Below are 17,994 nucleotides of genomic sequence, written 5' to 3'. Positions count from 1 at the left end.
TAATAAAAAATATTTGAAACACACATGATAAATAACAAGTTAATGTCTATTACACAAAGAAGTTCTAAATTGATAACAAGAAAATATCCCAATACAAAAATTATAAGAATATTAAAATGCAATTCACAAAGGAGCACATCTAATTGACTGGTAAACACTAAAAATGTGCTAAACATCCCTAGTAGTAAGGAAAATGCAAATTAAAAAAAAACAATTAGCTATATTATTTTACATCCATCAGATTTAAACTTTAATAGTGTTAGCCTCAAATATTGGTAAGAATGACAGTATAAAGTTATACACATTGCTGATGGAAATGTAAAAAGTTGCAACCTTTTTGGAAAGAAATATGGCAACAGATTTTAAATTAAAAAATGCATATACCCCTTTGGTCTAGCAATTCTACTTTTCAAAGTCTACTCTGTAGAACTAAAAGAAAGCATTAGTATGTAACAATATATATATGTAGGTATATTAAAGCAAATTACTTAATATTAAAAAACAGAAGTAAATGTTCTTTGATATGGGTATGTTGAATATATTTTTAAAGAGAAAGCCTCTTATTATGGAAAGTTTTAACATACATAAAGGTAGAGGGCATAATATAGTGAATTCCTACAAATTCATCAAATCATATTAAAAAATTATCAACTTTTTTCCCCCAATTTTATTTTATGTATCTATCCCTTTGTTTTTTTCTTTGGAATATCAAAATATATTTCACCCATAAATACTTCAAATAAGAATTCTTTTTAGAAAAGTAACTACCACAATATCATTATACCTAGGAAAATTAATAGTAAATATTTAATATCCAATATCCACTTGATGTTCAAATATTCTTTGATTCAAAAATGCTTTTTTACAATTGATTTATCTGAATAAGAATCCAAATAAGATCCGCACTTGGTGGATACTTTGTTGGTATATTTCTCAAGTTTCTTTTATTCCATCCCTCTTGTTTCTTCAGGCAATGTATTTGTTGAAGAAACTTGGTTTTTCTGTAGCATTTTCTTTTTGTTGTTGTTGTTTCAAGTTTTTATTTAAATTCTATTTAGTTAATATACAGTGTTAGTTAGTTAGTTAGTTAGTTAGTTAGTTTCAAGTCACTGTGATTTTGATTTGAATTTCCCTAATGATGAGTGATGTTGAGCATCTTTTCATGTGTCGTTGGCTATCTGGATGTCTTCTTTGGAGAAATATCTGTTCATGTCTTCTGCCCATTTCTAAATCATTTTTTGGGTGTTGAGTTCAAAAATCTACTAATTAAACAAATTTCCCAGAAAGCTCAAGAAGATATCAGTAGCAGTGACAGGAATATTCCTGGAGACTTCAAGAGTTAGAAGGTACTCAGGGTATTTCTTACCTGACCACTTCAATTAAGCCACTATGAACAACTTCATTCAAATACATGTTCTCAAACATCTTAACTTGCAGGATATATGGATCCTACCTGTTCTGTAGCTTCATGAGGCCAAGTTGATGTTTCTCTTTTTCCCATGCTAATTCTTTTTCCACTTGTTGAATCTTATGAGCTGTTTTTCTGCCAATCTCAGCACGAATTTTGGAATCTAGATCAAAATCCTGCAAATAAGTAGATTTATTCATCGAAATGGGTACTTTCATCAATGTGCATTATCAATCCTATTTCATACATAGATACAGAATCAGTTTTGCACTCAATTTCATGTTGCATTATAATTTGCTCCCAGACATCATTAATTCTCTCTGTTCTAGAAAAAGAAAAGAACATACTTTTCATCTTACTTCCACAAAATATGGAGAAAAGTTCTCAGAAATCATTGACAATACTGTAAATAAAGTTGTATCTTAAAAGATTTTTCCCACAGTAAAAGCAGTGAATGATAACAGAATATTTGGAGAGTATACAGAGTTTAAAAAAAAAACTTCCACCACCCCAAAGCCACTACTGGTATATAACCAGCAGGGCACAGGGTAGAAGTTCATGGCACCCCTTCCCATGTGACCCCACCCAGGAAAGACAGCTAAGTCTTTGGTGTCTTCTTGAGGTCACCAAATTCTAGCTGAATGTCTGTCACCGGGGGAGCCATTCCTCCCATAAAGATACTTATGGGAGGGGGAAGGTCATGTTTTTTACCTGTACCCCGGGAAAAATATCAGGGCCCTCATTCAGACTAAATTGTAAGTAGTAGTTATTCTTTCCAAGGGTGTATCTGTTTTAAGTAATGATGTATGTAAAAATGCTTAGCCATAGAACTCACCTCAGGTGTTCTTTATTTTGAATTATGTTACCCATATTCTGTAAATGTCAACTTTTTTTTTTCATTTTATTTATTTTTGTAAGACAGAGCGAGAGAGGCAGAGCATGAGCAGGGGAGGGGCAGAGAGAGGAGACACAGAATCCGAAGCAGGCTCCAGGCTCACACTGTCAGCACAGAGCCCGATGCAGGGCTCAAACCCATGAACCGTTAGATCATGACTTATGCCAAAGTTGAACACTTAACCAATGGAGCCACCCAGGTGCCCCTGTCCAGCTTTTTCTTAGTAAAATAGCATAAACATCCTTTAACCATTATGATTTGGTCTTTTAACCAATACAATGAGTTAGCCATTATGATTTCACCAGAGCATTTTTCACATGGAATGGACTAGGGGCTTCAAGAATTATAGGTCATAGTCAGGATGATAAATTCTGGCTGTTTATTTGATTAGTTCTTGACAGCAGTTCCACTTAGGAAGAAGTACACAGTGGAAAAAAATCACGAACACGTAGATGGAAGCTTTGTGATAAGTCAGAAAAGAAAAACATTAATACAAAATTAGCTTAAATAATTTGTTAATCGTCCCCATAGCTACAACTATACTAAGTCATTTTTCGGAAACTTTGTGGGACAACCAAGTACTATCTTTTTGATAGATTTGTTGAATTATAGAAATGGAATCACAGAGAATCAAAATATATGCGTACTTATACAAAGATTAGATATATTGGCTAGGTACACGAAGGGTTGAAAACCAGATTCAAACCTGTATTTATATATCTTGTCACCACAAGAAAAAAGAAAAGTGAAGTACCTAAATCCAGAAGTAAACTGTGTTATATAAAGAGGTTCTTCTATATCCAAACCAAGTTGTATGTCAAATTCTACGGTATTTTAGCTGCTGCCAACACACTGGCCAGATAAAGGGAAGTTTAAAGATTTTTTAAGTGTTCCTCTTTATCAGAAAAATCATAGTCTTGATCCAAAGAAATAGTGTATGTTAAAAATTAAAGTCAAATTTAATTAAGGCTTACTGTTCGCTTAAACTGCATATGCTTTGGTAATTCTTTATTCATTTCCAGAAGTTGCTGAAATTCATTCCTCAAAGCTTTGAGTTTTTCTCTCTTCCCAGCTTTTATTTCTTCCACTTCTTTCATTAACTTATCATGTTCTCTTTTTCTTCTAGCATTCTCAATACTGAAAACAGAAATTTAAAAGGATAGTAAGATCCAGAAACAGCATAAGAGGAATCAGGACTCAATAATTTGGAAATTCCATTGGCTTGGTCAACTTCTATAAAATGTTGTTTTGCAACAGCTCAAGGCTAGTATTTATCAAAAATTCTCATACCTATAGGCTTTGGGATCTTCAATATCTTCTGGAATTGGCTCTGCTTCAATTCCAAACTGTAGAAAGGGGAGAAACGGTTAACACTTTTAAATTGCATATTTCTCTTAAAATATCTAATAGGAAGTAAACTGAGCTTTTTCCCCCCCTCTGCTGCCAATTTCTAATAATTTTAGGCTTGCAACGTATTTTCACAAGAAATAATCCAGGGAAAACTAGAGGGAAATTTGTAGTTGACTAAATTTATTTGTTTCTGCTTGATTTAAAGAGGTACATAGAAAAAGTCTTAAAACCTAATATGCATGCAAAATGTTAATATCACCATAATTCCCCTTCAAAATGTGAATTACTAATATCATGTGTTATTAACAAAGGATACATGCAAAATTTCCTAGGTAATTTATTTTAAAATGCTATTTTTTTTAGCATATCCCCTTTTATATATGCTTAATTCTCCCCCCAATACCTTATATGTATACAGGAAGGTTTTAAAGTATATTTTTTAGGGGCAATAGGGTGGCTCAGTTGGTTAAGTATCTGACTTTTAATTTGGGGTTTTTTTTTAAATTTTTTTTTTAACGTTTATTCATTTTTGAGACAGAGAGAGACAGAGCATGAATGGGGGAGGGTCAGAGAGAGGGAGACACAGAATCTGAAACAGGCTCCAGGCTCTGAGCTGTCAGCACAGAGCCCAACACGGGGCTCGAATCCATGAACCACAAGATCATGACCTGGGCCAAAATCAGACGCTCAACCGACTGAGCCACTGAGGTGCCCCAAGACTTTTCAGTTTTTAAAGAATGAGTAATTTAACATTACTATTTTAAAATATTTTTTATCGTTGTTATTAGTTGCATACCCTTGGAGATGGCACTTTGGCTTTAATGGCTTTCATTAGTTCAAATTCAGAAAAAATGGTGAAAACAAAGATATTACTATCTGCTCCAGTGGTCACCAAGAAACGGTCATCAAAACTAGTAGATATGCCTTTGACACATCCATAATTATTGTCATGCAGATTGAAATGCCAGTAGTCCACCATATTTGTCAATGAAGGATTATTCTGATTTAGGATATAGACTCGAATTGCTCCATTTTGCATTCCACAGAACATGAGATCTTGGTTAATGCTATGAAACATAAATTGTTCATATTAATTAAATATATAATTTTATACCTTTTTTTAACATTTATTTATTTTTGAGAAAGAGCATGAGCAGGGGAGGGGCAGAAAGAGAAGGAGACACAGAATCTGAAGCAGGCTTCAGGTGCTGTGCTGTCAGCACAGAACCCAACGCAGGGCTCAAACTCATGGACCCGAAAACATGACCTGAGCAGAAGTTGGTCGCTCAACCAACTGAGCCACCCAGGCACCCCAGATATATAATTTTAAATTAATGACACGACTGAATTTTAATAACAAAGATGTTATGGACTTCATTGTGCACCCCCACTGTACATATTTTTAAGCCCTAACAAACTACTGCAAAAGAACAGAGGGGAAAAAGCCAATTTGAAATTTAGAGCTATTATATTTGATCTTCAAAAGAATGACTAGCATATATGCTTAATTCTCAATTATTAAAGGACTAAGGATTCAAGTTGTGATTTCTGTAGGATCACTGTAACACTGAACCTTCCTTATCTGACCATGCAGGAGAATCCTAAGTAACAGAAAGTAAGTCCATACAAACCTATTGTGTGATAAACAGAAATTCTGACAGAATATTTGACAGAAGGACTTGAAATAGTGTTTCATGACTAGCTTTGATTCTATTTATTCATTCAGTTTATTTAACTATAAAATGTTTGGGGCACTTGGGTGGCTTAGTAGGGTAAGCGTCCAACTTCAACTCAGGTCATGATCTCATGGTACATGAGTTCAAGCCCCACATCAGGCTCTGTGCTGACAGCTCAGAGCTTGGAACCTGCTTCAGATTCTTTGTCTCCCTCTCTTTCTCCTCCCTCTCTCTCTTTCTCTCTCTCTCAAAAATAAATAAGCACCAAAATTTTTTTAAAAAGAAAATATTTGAGTGCCCCTCCATTCGGACACATCTTTAAAAATGAACAATATTCATAATGGACAACAACAGAGACACAAATGAGTTTTTTTTAAGCTTTCTGAAATTTTGTTCACCTGAAAGTGATAGTATGGATGGGATTATCCTCTGTATCTTCAAGAAAACGAAAATCAAAAGGTTCATCCTTCTTTTCTGTGCCATTGATACTTTTCTCATATGGGGGGAACTCACAGTGATATAGAAAACCAGAATCATAGCCACCCTGGAAAAGAGATAAATAACATTGAAGGTAGTACTTGAATATAAGATACATATGACCACACAAGGATTTTTTTTATTCTTCAAATTTTAAAACCAAAAATAGATGTCTTAACACATCTATTTTTATATGACTTCTATTATTATAGATAGGTTTTATAAAGTAACTCATTGTCCATTTATATGGAACTATATGATTATACAATAATAAAACACCTTATAATAATTTGCTTCCATTTAAAAGTCAATACAAGGAAGATATCACTTCTGACTACCTACTGAGTTCCATTTTATTTCAAGTATTATTCTGCACATGCAGTATTTAATACAGTTTTGTAGGTCATGCTTCTCAGAGCTAGTTTTGAGTCTAGGGCATTGCTCTTCTCCCTGAAGCAATTACCAGCTCTGAAAGTGCCATCTGAGAGGCTTTGAAATTCAGCAATCTGTTGTCTCATGGGCTTAGGGAGAGGGAAAGAATTCCCAAGGTCATCCAAGGAGAAGGAGCCACTATAAACACACCTTCCACGGGGCTTTCCATTGCAACCCTAGAACACTACACCCTACAAGTATGAGTCATCTCAGTCACTGACTATATGAACATGATCTAGGATTTCTAGCTGCTTTCCAGAACAAAAATAAACTCCCAGGAGACAATGGCAATATACAGATTCTCGAGCTAATGCTACAGTTTTTCATATACAAGGTCAATTTTTCAATTAAAAAGAACACCCTATGCATACTTGCTAAGACAAGACTTGATTGAAAATCAAAAGAACAAATAGATCAAAGAAAAAATCATGAGAGGTGTTTATAAAATGGATTTCAAGTAACCAAGATTAATATCTTTAAGGAATTTGAAGGCACTATGAAAAAGGTAAGAAGTCACCTGGAATCTGTAAAGAAAGTGAATAATGGAAAAAATAAAATTGTAGGACTGAAAAATAAAATGACAAAAATTCAATAGATTAGTTTGAAAGCAACTAGACACAGCTAGAATTATGAATCTGGAAGAGAGATCAGATAAATCAGTCAGACCAAAGCAGGAGAAAGAAAAGAAGGATGACAAATACCAAAAGCAAGGGCAGCGTGTGTGTAAAATATCTATGGGTCATAGTGATAAGGGTTAATGTACATAGAACTGGAATCCCAGAAGAAACAAGGACAAAGATGGGCCAGAAGCAATATTGTGGTACATAATGGCTGAAAATTTTCAAAAACTGAGTGAAACTACATTGGGATTCAAGAAACACTATGAACACAAGCAAGAGAAATATGAAGAAATTATACCCTTTAACACAAAATCTTAAAAGCAACCAAGGAAAAAGACACATCAGGTTTCGAAGAAACAACAATAAAAAGATGCAGCTGGCAGAATGGAGGACAAAAGATTAAAAGACATCAAAGTTTGCAAAGAAAATATCCAGCAAAAATAGGATTTTTTTAAAAAAGACAAAATGAAGATACCTCAAGACCCCCCAAAAAGCTCCCAAAACTGAGAGAATGTATTACCAGCAGACCTACACTAAATACACATACATTTTTAGGCAGAATCTTCTGCAACTACAAAGATATAGAAAGGAATTAAGAGTAAGAAAAAGGACAAACCAAAATGATATCAACAACAACAAAAATAGTAAAATACCTTTTAGGAATACAAATATATATATATATATATATATATGTTAAGAAAATATATGGCAATGGAGAGGGGGAGGATACATGGCATTAAAGTACTCTATGATCTTTTTCTCTGCAATTAGAAGAGTAAATTTATGTCAAACTATATGAAGTTAAAGGTACATAATATAATCTTTAGGATCACCTCTAAAAGAGGGAGTGGAAAGGAAGGAAAAATTTCAAGTTAGGTGGTAGAGCATGTTTATGTGCTGATAAGAACTGAGTAAACAGAGGGAAGTGGATAATACAGGAGACTAGCTGATTTATTGTAGAACAAGATACTGGAGGATGTGAGAGGGGTGGGATCAAAGGGGCTTTGGGGAAAGTGTCCTTGGACAATTGCAGGAGACTATTCATCAACTCTAAGAGTGGACAAAAGCAGACAAGACTCGTATGGATCCCCATAGAATGTTAGATTTAGATTTGTTTGAGACAAGACAAGGAAATTTTTTTTTCTCATATTTGTTAAATAACACTTTTTGCATGTTTCCAGGACACTAGAACTCTACTACACTGTATTACAGTTCTTTATATGCCTCTCTCCCTCGTGATACGAAGAAATTTCCTGAAGTCAGGAACCATGTCTTATTTATCCCTTACCCTAGAACCCCACACAATTATAGCCATCAACAACTGTTTCATAAAACAAAGACAAAGTATAAAGGCACTAATAAGTGGAGTCCTAGGTGCCTCCATCACTACTTTCTATTCTTCTTGCTGCTTGTCTCCTTAGAAGTTTCTAACAAAGATGCATTTCTAGGAAAAGTTGAACAGGGGAGACGTTAATGCTCGTTACTTCTTGTAGCAACAATCCTTGGCTAGTCAGCATCCTGGGACACTGGGATCTGGGACAAACTATGAATTAGTGATAGTCTTTCACATATGGGATGTTGTGGGTTCAATCCCAGAATACTTTAATGAAATTAATATTGCAATAAAGTGAGTCAAATGATTTTTTTTGTTTCCTGGTACATATAAAAATTATGTTTACACTATAGCATAGACTATTAAGTGTGTAATAGCATTATGTCTAACAGTGTACATACCTTAAATTTAAAAATACTTTATTGCCCAAAATTTCCAACCATAATCTGAGCTTTTGGAAAGTCTTAATCTTTTTGCTGGGGGGGTCCTGCCTTGATGTTGATGGCTGCTGACTGATCAAGGTGGTGGCTGCTGAAGGATTCCATCTCACTTTCTTTGCTCATCCATAAAAAGCAACTGCTCATTTGTTAAAGTTGTATCATGAGATGGTAGACATTCAGTCACATCTTTAGGCTCTACTCAGTTCTAGTTCTCTTGCTGCTTCCACCACATCTTCAGTTACTTCCTCCACTCAAGTCTTGAACCCTCAAAGTCACCCATAAGGGTTGGAATCAACTTCTTCCAAGAACTCCTGCTAATGTCGATATTTTGACCTATTCCCATGAATCTAGAATGGTAAATCCTTTCCAGAAGGTTTTCAATTGGCTTTGCCCAGATCCATTAGAGGAATCACTCTCTATGGCAGTTAAGCCTTACAAAATGTATTTCTTAAATAATAAGACTTGAAAGTCTACTTTACTCTTTGATCCACAGGCTACAAAATGGATGTTGTGCTAGGAGGCATAAAAACAACATTAATCTCATCATAGGTCTCCAGGAATCATGGGTAACCAGCTATGTTGTCAATGAACAATAATATTTTAAAAGGAATCTTCTTTTTTTCTGAACAGGTCTCCCAGCTTTGTTGTTCCATTTATAGTGCACAGGCAGTAGGGATTTAGCACAATTCTTAAGGGCCCTAGGATATTCGGAATGGTAAATGAGCACTGGATTCAAATTTAAGTCACCAGCTGCATTAGCCCCTAACAAAAGGTTCAACCTATTCTTTGACGCCAGGAATTGACATATCCTTTATGAAAGTCCTAGAGGACATCACCCAGTAGAAGGTTGTTTCATCTACATTGAAAATCTATTGTGGTGCACCTAGGTGGCTGACTGAGCATCTGACTTTGGCTCCGGTCATCTCATGGTTCATGAATTTGAGACCTATGTCTGGCTCTGTGTGGACAGCTCGGAGCCTGGAGCCTAGTTCAGATTCTGTGTCTCCCTCTCTAGCTGCCCCTCCCCCATTCGCACTCTGTCTCTCTCTCAAAAATAAATAAACATTAAAAAAATTTTTAAGAAAATCTGTTGTTTAGTGTAGCCACCTTCATGACTGATCTTTTTTTTAAATGTTTATTGATTTTTGACACACAGAGAGAGAGAGAGAGACAGAGAGAGAGAGAGCACGCGCATGAGCGGGGGAGGGGCAGAGAGAGAGGGAGACCACAGATTCTGAGGCAGGCTCCAGGCTCTGAGCTGTCAGCACAGAGCCCAATGCAGGGCTCGAACTCACAGACCGCGAGATCATGACCAGAGCCAAAGTCAGACGCTCAACCGACAACCACCCAGGCACCCCATGACTAATCTTAGCTAGATCCTCTGGATAACTTGCTGCAGCTTCTCCATCAGCACCTGCTGCTGTACCTCACACTTCTCTATTATGGAGATGGCTTCTTTCCTTCTTTGCTTAAACTTCATGGACCAATCCCTGCTAACTTCAAACTTTTCTTCTGAAGCTTCCTCACCTCTCCCAGAATTGGAGAGAGTTAGGGCATTGCTCTGTATTAGGCTTTGGCTGAAGAGAATGTGGCTGGTTTTATCTTCCATCCAGGCCACTGAAATTTTCTCCATATCAGCAATAAGGCTATTTTGCTTTCTCGGTATTTGTGTGTTTACTGGAATAGCACTTTTAATTTCTTTCAAGAACTTCTCGGGGCGCCTGGGTGGCGCAGTCGGTTAAGCGTCCGACTTCAGCCAGGTCACGATCTCACAGTCCGTGAGTTCGAGCCCCGCGTCGGGCTCTGGGCTGATGGCTCAGAGCCTGGAGCCTGTTTCCGATTCTGTGTCTCCCTCTCTCTCTGCCCCTCCGCCGTTCATGCTCTGTCTCTCTCTGTCCCAAAAATAAATAAATGTTGAAAAAAAAATTAAAAAAAAAAATAAACTTGGAGTCTAGTACTCTTTTAAAAAAAAAAAAAAAAAAAAAGAACTTCTCCTTTGGAGGGCATCTGGCTGGTTAGGAGATAGAGCATGTGACTATTGATCTCAGGGTAATGAGTTCAAACCCCATGTTGGGCATGGAGCCTACTAAAAAAAACCTTTTCCTTTGCATTAACATCTTGGCCTACTATTTGGCACAAGAGACCTAGCTTTTGGCCTGCCTTGGCTTTTGACATGCGTTCCTCACTAAGCTTAATCATTTCTTGTTTCTGATTTAAAGTGACAAACGTGTGACTCTTCCTTTCAAGTGAACAATTAGAAGCTATTGTAGGGTTATTAACTGGCCTAATTTAAATATTCTCAGGGAAATTTCTCAGGGAAGGCCCAAGGAGAGGGAGAGAGATGGGGGAATGACTAGTTAGTGGAGCAGTGAAAACACACACAATATTTATCGTTAGGTTTGCTGTCTTATATGGGTGTGGTTCATGGCTCCCCAAAACAATTAAAATAGTAACAAAGATCAATGATCACAGATCACCATAACAATAATAATAAGTTTGGAATATCGCAAGAATTACCAAAATGTGACACACAGACATGAAGTGAGCCAATGTTGTAGAAATAATGATGCTGATTAGCTTGCTCAGCACAGGATGGCCACAAACCTTCAATTTGTGACAATCACAGTATGTGTGAAGTATAATAAAATCATGTCAATTATTAGTTTTTTTGTTAATGGAGCTGAAGTTTGTGACAAATTTATAACGAAGGAAATCTTGTTTTGCAATCAATTGTTTCATGACAGTAGAAAATATATAATTAGAGAATGTAATTATCACAACTTTGTGACAGTCCTCTTTGACTCTCTGATATCTATTTTTCTCTTCTTCCATATTAGCCAAGTTCCAATTTTGTTCAGGGTGACGATGTGACCATCTAAAAATAGTCATCTTCCCAGACTTCCACGTGGCCACACAGCATAGCTGCAGATAACAAAATGCAAACAAAACTCTGCAGGATAGTGTGGCCATTATTTTCAAAATGTCAATTAGTTTCAAAGAAACAATAGTAACAGCCAGAAGACTCTTTAGCCCTTTGCCCTTCCTTCTACCTTTAATTCTTCTTCTCTTTGATCCCCTGAAATATGAATGATCATTATAGATGATAGCAGATATTATAAGCAGACATAAAAGATATTAAGATGACACAAAAACTGTAAGTCACATTCATTCATCAAAATTCACAACTTATTCAATAGTATTTAACAAATGGTCTCACCATAAGAGAAAGTAAGAATGGGCTGGAAATTCATGATCAGAAACAATTTAATCAAAATTATGTATTACATTATTACTCACCAAAGAAACCCAGAACTTCCCTGGCTCAGAGTAAAATCCACAGAGTATGCGACAGGGGGTTGATGGAATAAAGATTTCGGGTAATGTCTCCTCTTCCTCTCTTTCCTCCTCCTCCTCCTCCACCTGGAATTCCTTTTCTCCATCTTCTTTCATCTCGGCTGCTAGCTGCTTCCTCCTTTCTTCCTTCTCCTTCTCCTTCAACTCCTTTTGTTTCTTTCTCTTTTCTATTTCTATTAATCTCTTTCGCAAGAGACATTAAGAAGATAAAAAACTAAATCATTCATTCATTTACAGTAATGGGATGACAAAGAAAGTGGAAGGAAAAACTCACAGCTCTGATGTAACAAATAGTGTCATTTAAAAATAAATCAATATGGGGGTATATCTTTAAACTTTTCAAATCATTTCTGTATTACCTGCTTCGATCCTAGTTTTATAGAAATTATTTTCTCTTTTTTTCCTAATAGAGAAGCTAAATACATTTTCTTTCAGAGTCCATCACCATCAACCCATGAACTAGGTAGACCAAAATAACATGGAGGAAAGGTGTTTCTATTTTAGTAGATACTAAAATAGTAACAGCAAAACTGTGAGTTAGGCCTTCCACATCTATCAAATGGTGGTTTCAAAAGTCACCTAACACTAGCATCCCTACCTCCCATCTTTTATTCTTTTTATTCCTCAGAATTACTTCCTAATTTATATGATCTCATCACATCAATCTCCTCCTCAAAATCTCACAATGGGAGGAGTGACTGAAAAGCTTCTGCAAAACAAAAGAGGTGGAGACACAGTAATGAAGGGAACCTCCAATCCCAAATGCCATGCACTGCAGTGGGAAGGGATACTACTGAGACATCCTGAGCAGAATCATCTGCCCTGGAACACAGGGGGAAAAAGCCAAGGTTTAAAAGAACAACTAGTATGTGAAAGAACCAGCCCTAAAACCCTCCCAAACTAAAGGGAGCTGCTGGAACTCTCTCTGGGTTAGAAGGGCTGACAAGCACCCCAGTTTATGCTCCCCCACCACCATGACAGTGTCAATGGGATGAGAGGGTCTGGACACCCTAACCAGCCTACCACGTCAGTGAACCTCAGACACCTGGCCCCAGCAATCCCACCAAGGAGGCTCTAAGGCGGTATACACCAGGACACCCCTCGATAGCACTCAGTACAGCTTCAGCTGTTGCACCAAGGTGACACAAGTGCGAAGCATCCCTGAATACTCCAGGTCCATACCCACTTTGGCTTCAGCTTGCTAGGCACCATCAACACAGAGTACCCTAGGACCTCCTGGCTGAAGTCTGTTTGGCCCAGCTGTCCCACCAGGGTGCCCCCTGTACAGAGCATCCCAGGACACATTGGACTCCACCAGCCTTGGTTTCCATTGCCCCACAAGGGCACCCCTTTTGCTGCACACTGAGGGACCCTCCAGTTTATACCTACTTCACCTTCAGTTGTCCTGCCAGGGCATCCTCAGGATGGAACGCTCCTAAATACCCTGGCTTGCACACATTTCCACTTCAGCTGTCCTGCCAAGGTGCCTTCTGTATGGAAGGTCCAGCCCCCCACTCACCCCCCCGCTTAGCTTCCATCTACTTCAGTTTTAGCTGACCTGCCAGGGCATCCCTGAAAAGAATTCCCTTGGACACACTGGCTTGTGCTGGCCTGGGCTTATCACCCCATCAGGGCACCCCCTGCAATGGGCACTGCAGGACACTCCAGCTTGTACCAACTTCAGCTTCAGCTGTCCTACCAGGGCACCTCTGCACATAAGGGCCCAGGATCCTTCAAACTTGCACCCACTTCAGCTTTAGTTGTCCTATCAGGGTGTCTACTATATGGAGACCCCTAGGACCTCCCACTTGCACTCACTTCAGCTATGATCATCTCACCAGGTCAGTCACAGCATGGAATGCCCTGCAACCCCCAGCCTACACCAACCACAGCTCCTGCCAGCCAGCAGAAGTCGCCAAGCATACACAGGGGACGACCAGACACAAGACCATTTCTTCAAATTCAGAAGTAGCTGTTCTGCTAATTCATCAAAATAAACATGGAAGTCAATAACAATGGGGAAACAGGAGTATGCTCTAAAAGAAAGAAAAAGACAAAACCTCAGAATAAGTACTAAGTAAAAAGGAAATAAGCAATATGCCTAATAAAGAGTTTAAAGCAATGATCATAAAGATGCTTACCAGGCTGGAGAAAAGAGTGAAAGAACTCAGTGAAGCCTTCAACAAAGAGATGGAAAATATAAAAAAGAACCAGAGATGATGGACACAATAACCTAAGTACAAACAAACAAATAAACAACAACAAAGAACACTAGAAGGAATCAAAAGATTAGAAGGTGTAGAAGAATGGATCAGTGATCTGGAAGAGAGGGTAATGGAAAGCACCCAAGCTGAACAGCAAGGGGGAAAAAAAAAAAGCAGGATAAGTTAAGAGATCTTTTAGACAACATCAAGCAAACAAATATTTGCATTATGGGGGTCCCAGAAGGAAAAAGAGAGAATGGGGCAGAAAAGTCAGTTGAAGGCATACTAGTAAAAACTTCACTCATCTTGAAAAAGATATAGACATCTAGGTTTAGGAAGCATGGAGCGTTCAAAATAAGATGAACCCAAGAATGTCCACACCATGACATAATAATTAAAATGTCAAAAGTTAAAGATAGAAAAAGAATTTTAAAAATAGCAAGAGAGAAGTATAAAAGGAAAGCACATAAGGCTATTGGTTGGATTTTCAGCAGAAACTTTGCAGGCCAGAAGGGAGTAGCACTACATATTCAAAGTCTTGAAAGGAAAAAACTACAACCAAGAATACTCTACCTGGCAAGGTTATCATTCAGAATAAAAGGAAAGAGTTTCCCAGACAAAAATTAAAGGAGTTTATCATCACTAAATTGGCCTTACAAAAATGCAAAAGGACTTCTTTAAGTATAAAAGAAAAGCCCATAATTAGAAGAAAATTATGAATAAAAATATGTAAAATATGGTAACCTAAACATAAAATGTGGAGAGAGGGGTATAAAAAATGTTTTTTAGAATGTGTTTGAACTTAAATGACCATCAACTTAATATACACTGCTATATACTTAGGAAGCAATATACAAACCTCATGGTAACTACAAACCTATCCTAAAAAAAACCTATAATAGATACACACAAAAAAAGGGGGGGGGGAATAATGACACTACAGAAAGTCAATCACAAAAAAAGAGAGTAAGAAAAGAACTAAGAACTCCAAAAAAAAAAAAAAAAACAACCAGAAAACGATTAACAAAATGACAATAAGTACATACATATCGATAATTACTTAAATGTAAATGGTCTAAATCCTCCAATAAAAAGGTAGAGGGTGACAAATCAGAAAAAAAGAAAGACTCATCTATATGCTGCCTACAAAAGATTCACTTCAGACCTAAAGACACAGACTGAGATTGAAAGAATTGAAAAATATATTCCACTACAAATGGAAGCAGCAAAAAAGCTGGGGTAGGAATACTCATAACAAATAAAACAGACTGTAAACTCTAAAATAAAAACTATAATAACAGACAAAGAAGAGCATTATATAATGATAAAGGGATCAATCCAACAAGTAAATATCTATGTACCCAACATTGGAGTACCTAAATAAACAAAGGAAATATTAATAGATATAAAGGGAGGAACTGACAGTAACACAATAGTAAGGGACTTTAACACTTAATTTACATCAATGAATAGGTCATTCAGGCAGAAAAATCAATGAGGAAATAGTGTCTTTGAATGACATATAAGACCAGATAGACTTAATATATACAGAACATTCCATCCAAAAACAACAGAGTACACATTCTCTTTAAGTGCATGTGGAACATTCTCATTCTCATTAGGCCACAAAACAAGTCTCAATCAATTTAAGAAGACTGAAATCATATCATTCATCTTTTACAATCACAACACTATGAAACTAGGACTCACAATCAAAAGAAAAAAACCACAAACATGTGGAGGCTAAACACACAACCAGTGAGTCAATGAAGAAATCAAAGAATAAATGAAAAAAAAAAAGACATGGAGACAAATGAAAATGAAAACACAAACTGTCCAAAATCTTTGGGAAGCATTGAAAGCAGTTCTAAGAGGGAAATTTATAGCAGCACAGGCCTATCTCAAGAAACAAGAAAAAGTTCAAATAAACTAACTTTACGCATGAAAGAACTAGAAAAAGGACAAAGTCCTAGGTAAATAGAAGGAAGTAATAAAGCTCAGAGCAGAACGAAATGGCACATAGACTTAAAAAAAAAAAAAACAGACCAATGAAAGAGAAGACCAATGAAATCAAGATCTGGTTCTTTCAAGAGACAAACAAAATCGATAAACCTTTAGTCAGACTCATCAGTAATAAAAGAGAAAAGACCCAAATAAATAAAATAAAAAACAAAAGGAAAATGTAACAACCAGCACCATAAAAATATAAGAATTATGAAAGAATACTGTGAAAAATTATATACCAAAAAATTGGACAACCTAGAAGAAATGGGTAAATTCCTAGAAACATACAATCTTCCAAAACTGAATAAGGAAGAAAGGGAAAATCTGAAGAGACCAATTACTAGTAATAAAATTGAATCAGTAATCAAAAATCTACCAAAAAGCAAAGCCTGTGACCAGATGGATTCATAGGTAAACTCTACCAAACATTTAGAGAAGAGTCAATACCTCTCCCCCTCAAACTATTTACAGAAAAATAAAACAGGGAAAGATTCCAAGTATATTCTGAGAGGCTAGCATTACCCTGATACCAAAACCAGATGAATTTCATTTTAAAAAGAAGAAGAAAACTACAGGGAAATATCCCTGATAAACATAGATGCAAAAATCCTCAACAAGATATTAGCAAACCACATTCAACAATATATTAAAGGGATCATTCACCACAATCAAGTAGGATTCATCCTCAAGATGCAACAATGGGGTAGGAGGACGCTGGGTTCACCCCACCCTGCTGATCGCTTAGATGCCACCCACATCAGCCTAATTTACCCAGAAAACCGCCAGAAGACTAGCAGAATGGACTCTCCGCAGCCAAGCGTAGACGAGAGGCCCACAGAAGAGGGTAGGAAGGGCGGAGAGGCAGTGCATGCTACATGGACTTGCAGGAGGGAACCGGGGTGGTGGAGGGGCAGCCAGCCCACCCGGCAAGGCAGAGCCCCCGAGTCTGGCTTGCAAAAGCAGAGGGGCCAGACAGAGTGTGTTCTGACAGCCAGCAGGACTTAACATCTGGAAGGTTATAAGTTAACAGCACTGCTCTGAGAGTGGGAGGGCTGGAGGAAAATGGGAGGGAGAATTGTTGAGCCCCGGAGGACAGAGCTCAGCTTGTCGGGGAACAAAGGCACTGGGAAGTGCCATCTCCCTCACCCATCCCCCAGCCAAAATCCCAAAGGGAACCAGTTCCTCTCATAAACTTGCTTGCACCGCGCAAACACCCAACGCTGTGGATCCATCCCTCCGACGGGTCTGCCTCCCTCCCGGTGCGACAGAGCCCCTCCCGAAGCAGACCACCAAAGGCAAAGCGAGCTGAGCCTGCCCCTCCTGCCCCTGTGCACTTTGCAGATCCACCCCGACTAATAGCCAGATCCCATTGAAGCAGCACGACAAGCCTGGCAATGTGCAAGTAGCCCAGACAGGGGCCAGACCACTCCATAGTGAGTCCTGCCCCTCAGAGAGGGGAAGATAAGGTACACACCAGTCTGACTGTGGGCCCAGTGGTGGGCTGGGAGCAGACATCCGGTCTGACTGCGGCCCTACCCACCAACTCAAGTTACTCCACACCACAGGGGAAGAGCCCTGCAGTTCTGCACCACTCCAGGGACTATCCAAAATGACGAAATGGAAGAATTCTCAAAAAAACACTCCAGGAAGTAGCGACAGCTAACGAACTGATCAAAAAAGAATTAAGCAATATGGCAGAAAATGAATTTAAAATAATAGTCATAAAATTAATCGCTGGGCTTGAAAAAAGCATAGAGGACAACAGAGAATCTATTGCTACAGAGACCAAGGGACTAAGAAA

The 17,994-nt window shown here is 37.7% G+C and overlaps 1 protein-coding gene across 5 annotated transcripts in view; it reads right to left on the bottom strand.

Annotated features, from left to right (window-relative positions):
• The window catches only part of CFAP44 (cilia and flagella associated protein 44), a 161,625-nt gene that overhangs the window by 87,151 nt on the left and 56,480 nt on the right, over positions 1-17,994 (bottom strand). For all 5 annotated transcript variants that reach the window (XM_047875515.1, XM_047875511.1, XM_047875512.1 and 2 more), the window contains exons 17-22: positions 11,929-12,168; positions 5,728-5,873; positions 4,450-4,720; positions 3,594-3,649; positions 3,278-3,440; positions 1,454-1,584 (exon numbers count right to left, since the gene is read on the bottom strand). In XM_047875515.1, the coding sequence (XP_047731471.1) occupies positions 1,454-1,584; positions 3,278-3,440; positions 3,594-3,649; positions 4,450-4,720; positions 5,728-5,873; positions 11,929-12,168 (1,007 nt within the window). The remainder of the gene's footprint in view (positions 1-1,453; positions 1,585-3,277; positions 3,441-3,593; positions 3,650-4,449; positions 4,721-5,727; positions 5,874-11,928; positions 12,169-17,994) is intronic.

This window comes from Prionailurus viverrinus, chromosome C2, assembly GCF_022837055.1.
Source record: "Prionailurus viverrinus isolate Anna chromosome C2, UM_Priviv_1.0, whole genome shotgun sequence".
NCBI lineage: Eukaryota > Metazoa > Chordata > Mammalia > Carnivora > Felidae > Prionailurus > Prionailurus viverrinus.
This window is presented reverse-complemented; position numbering and strand designations above follow the sequence as displayed.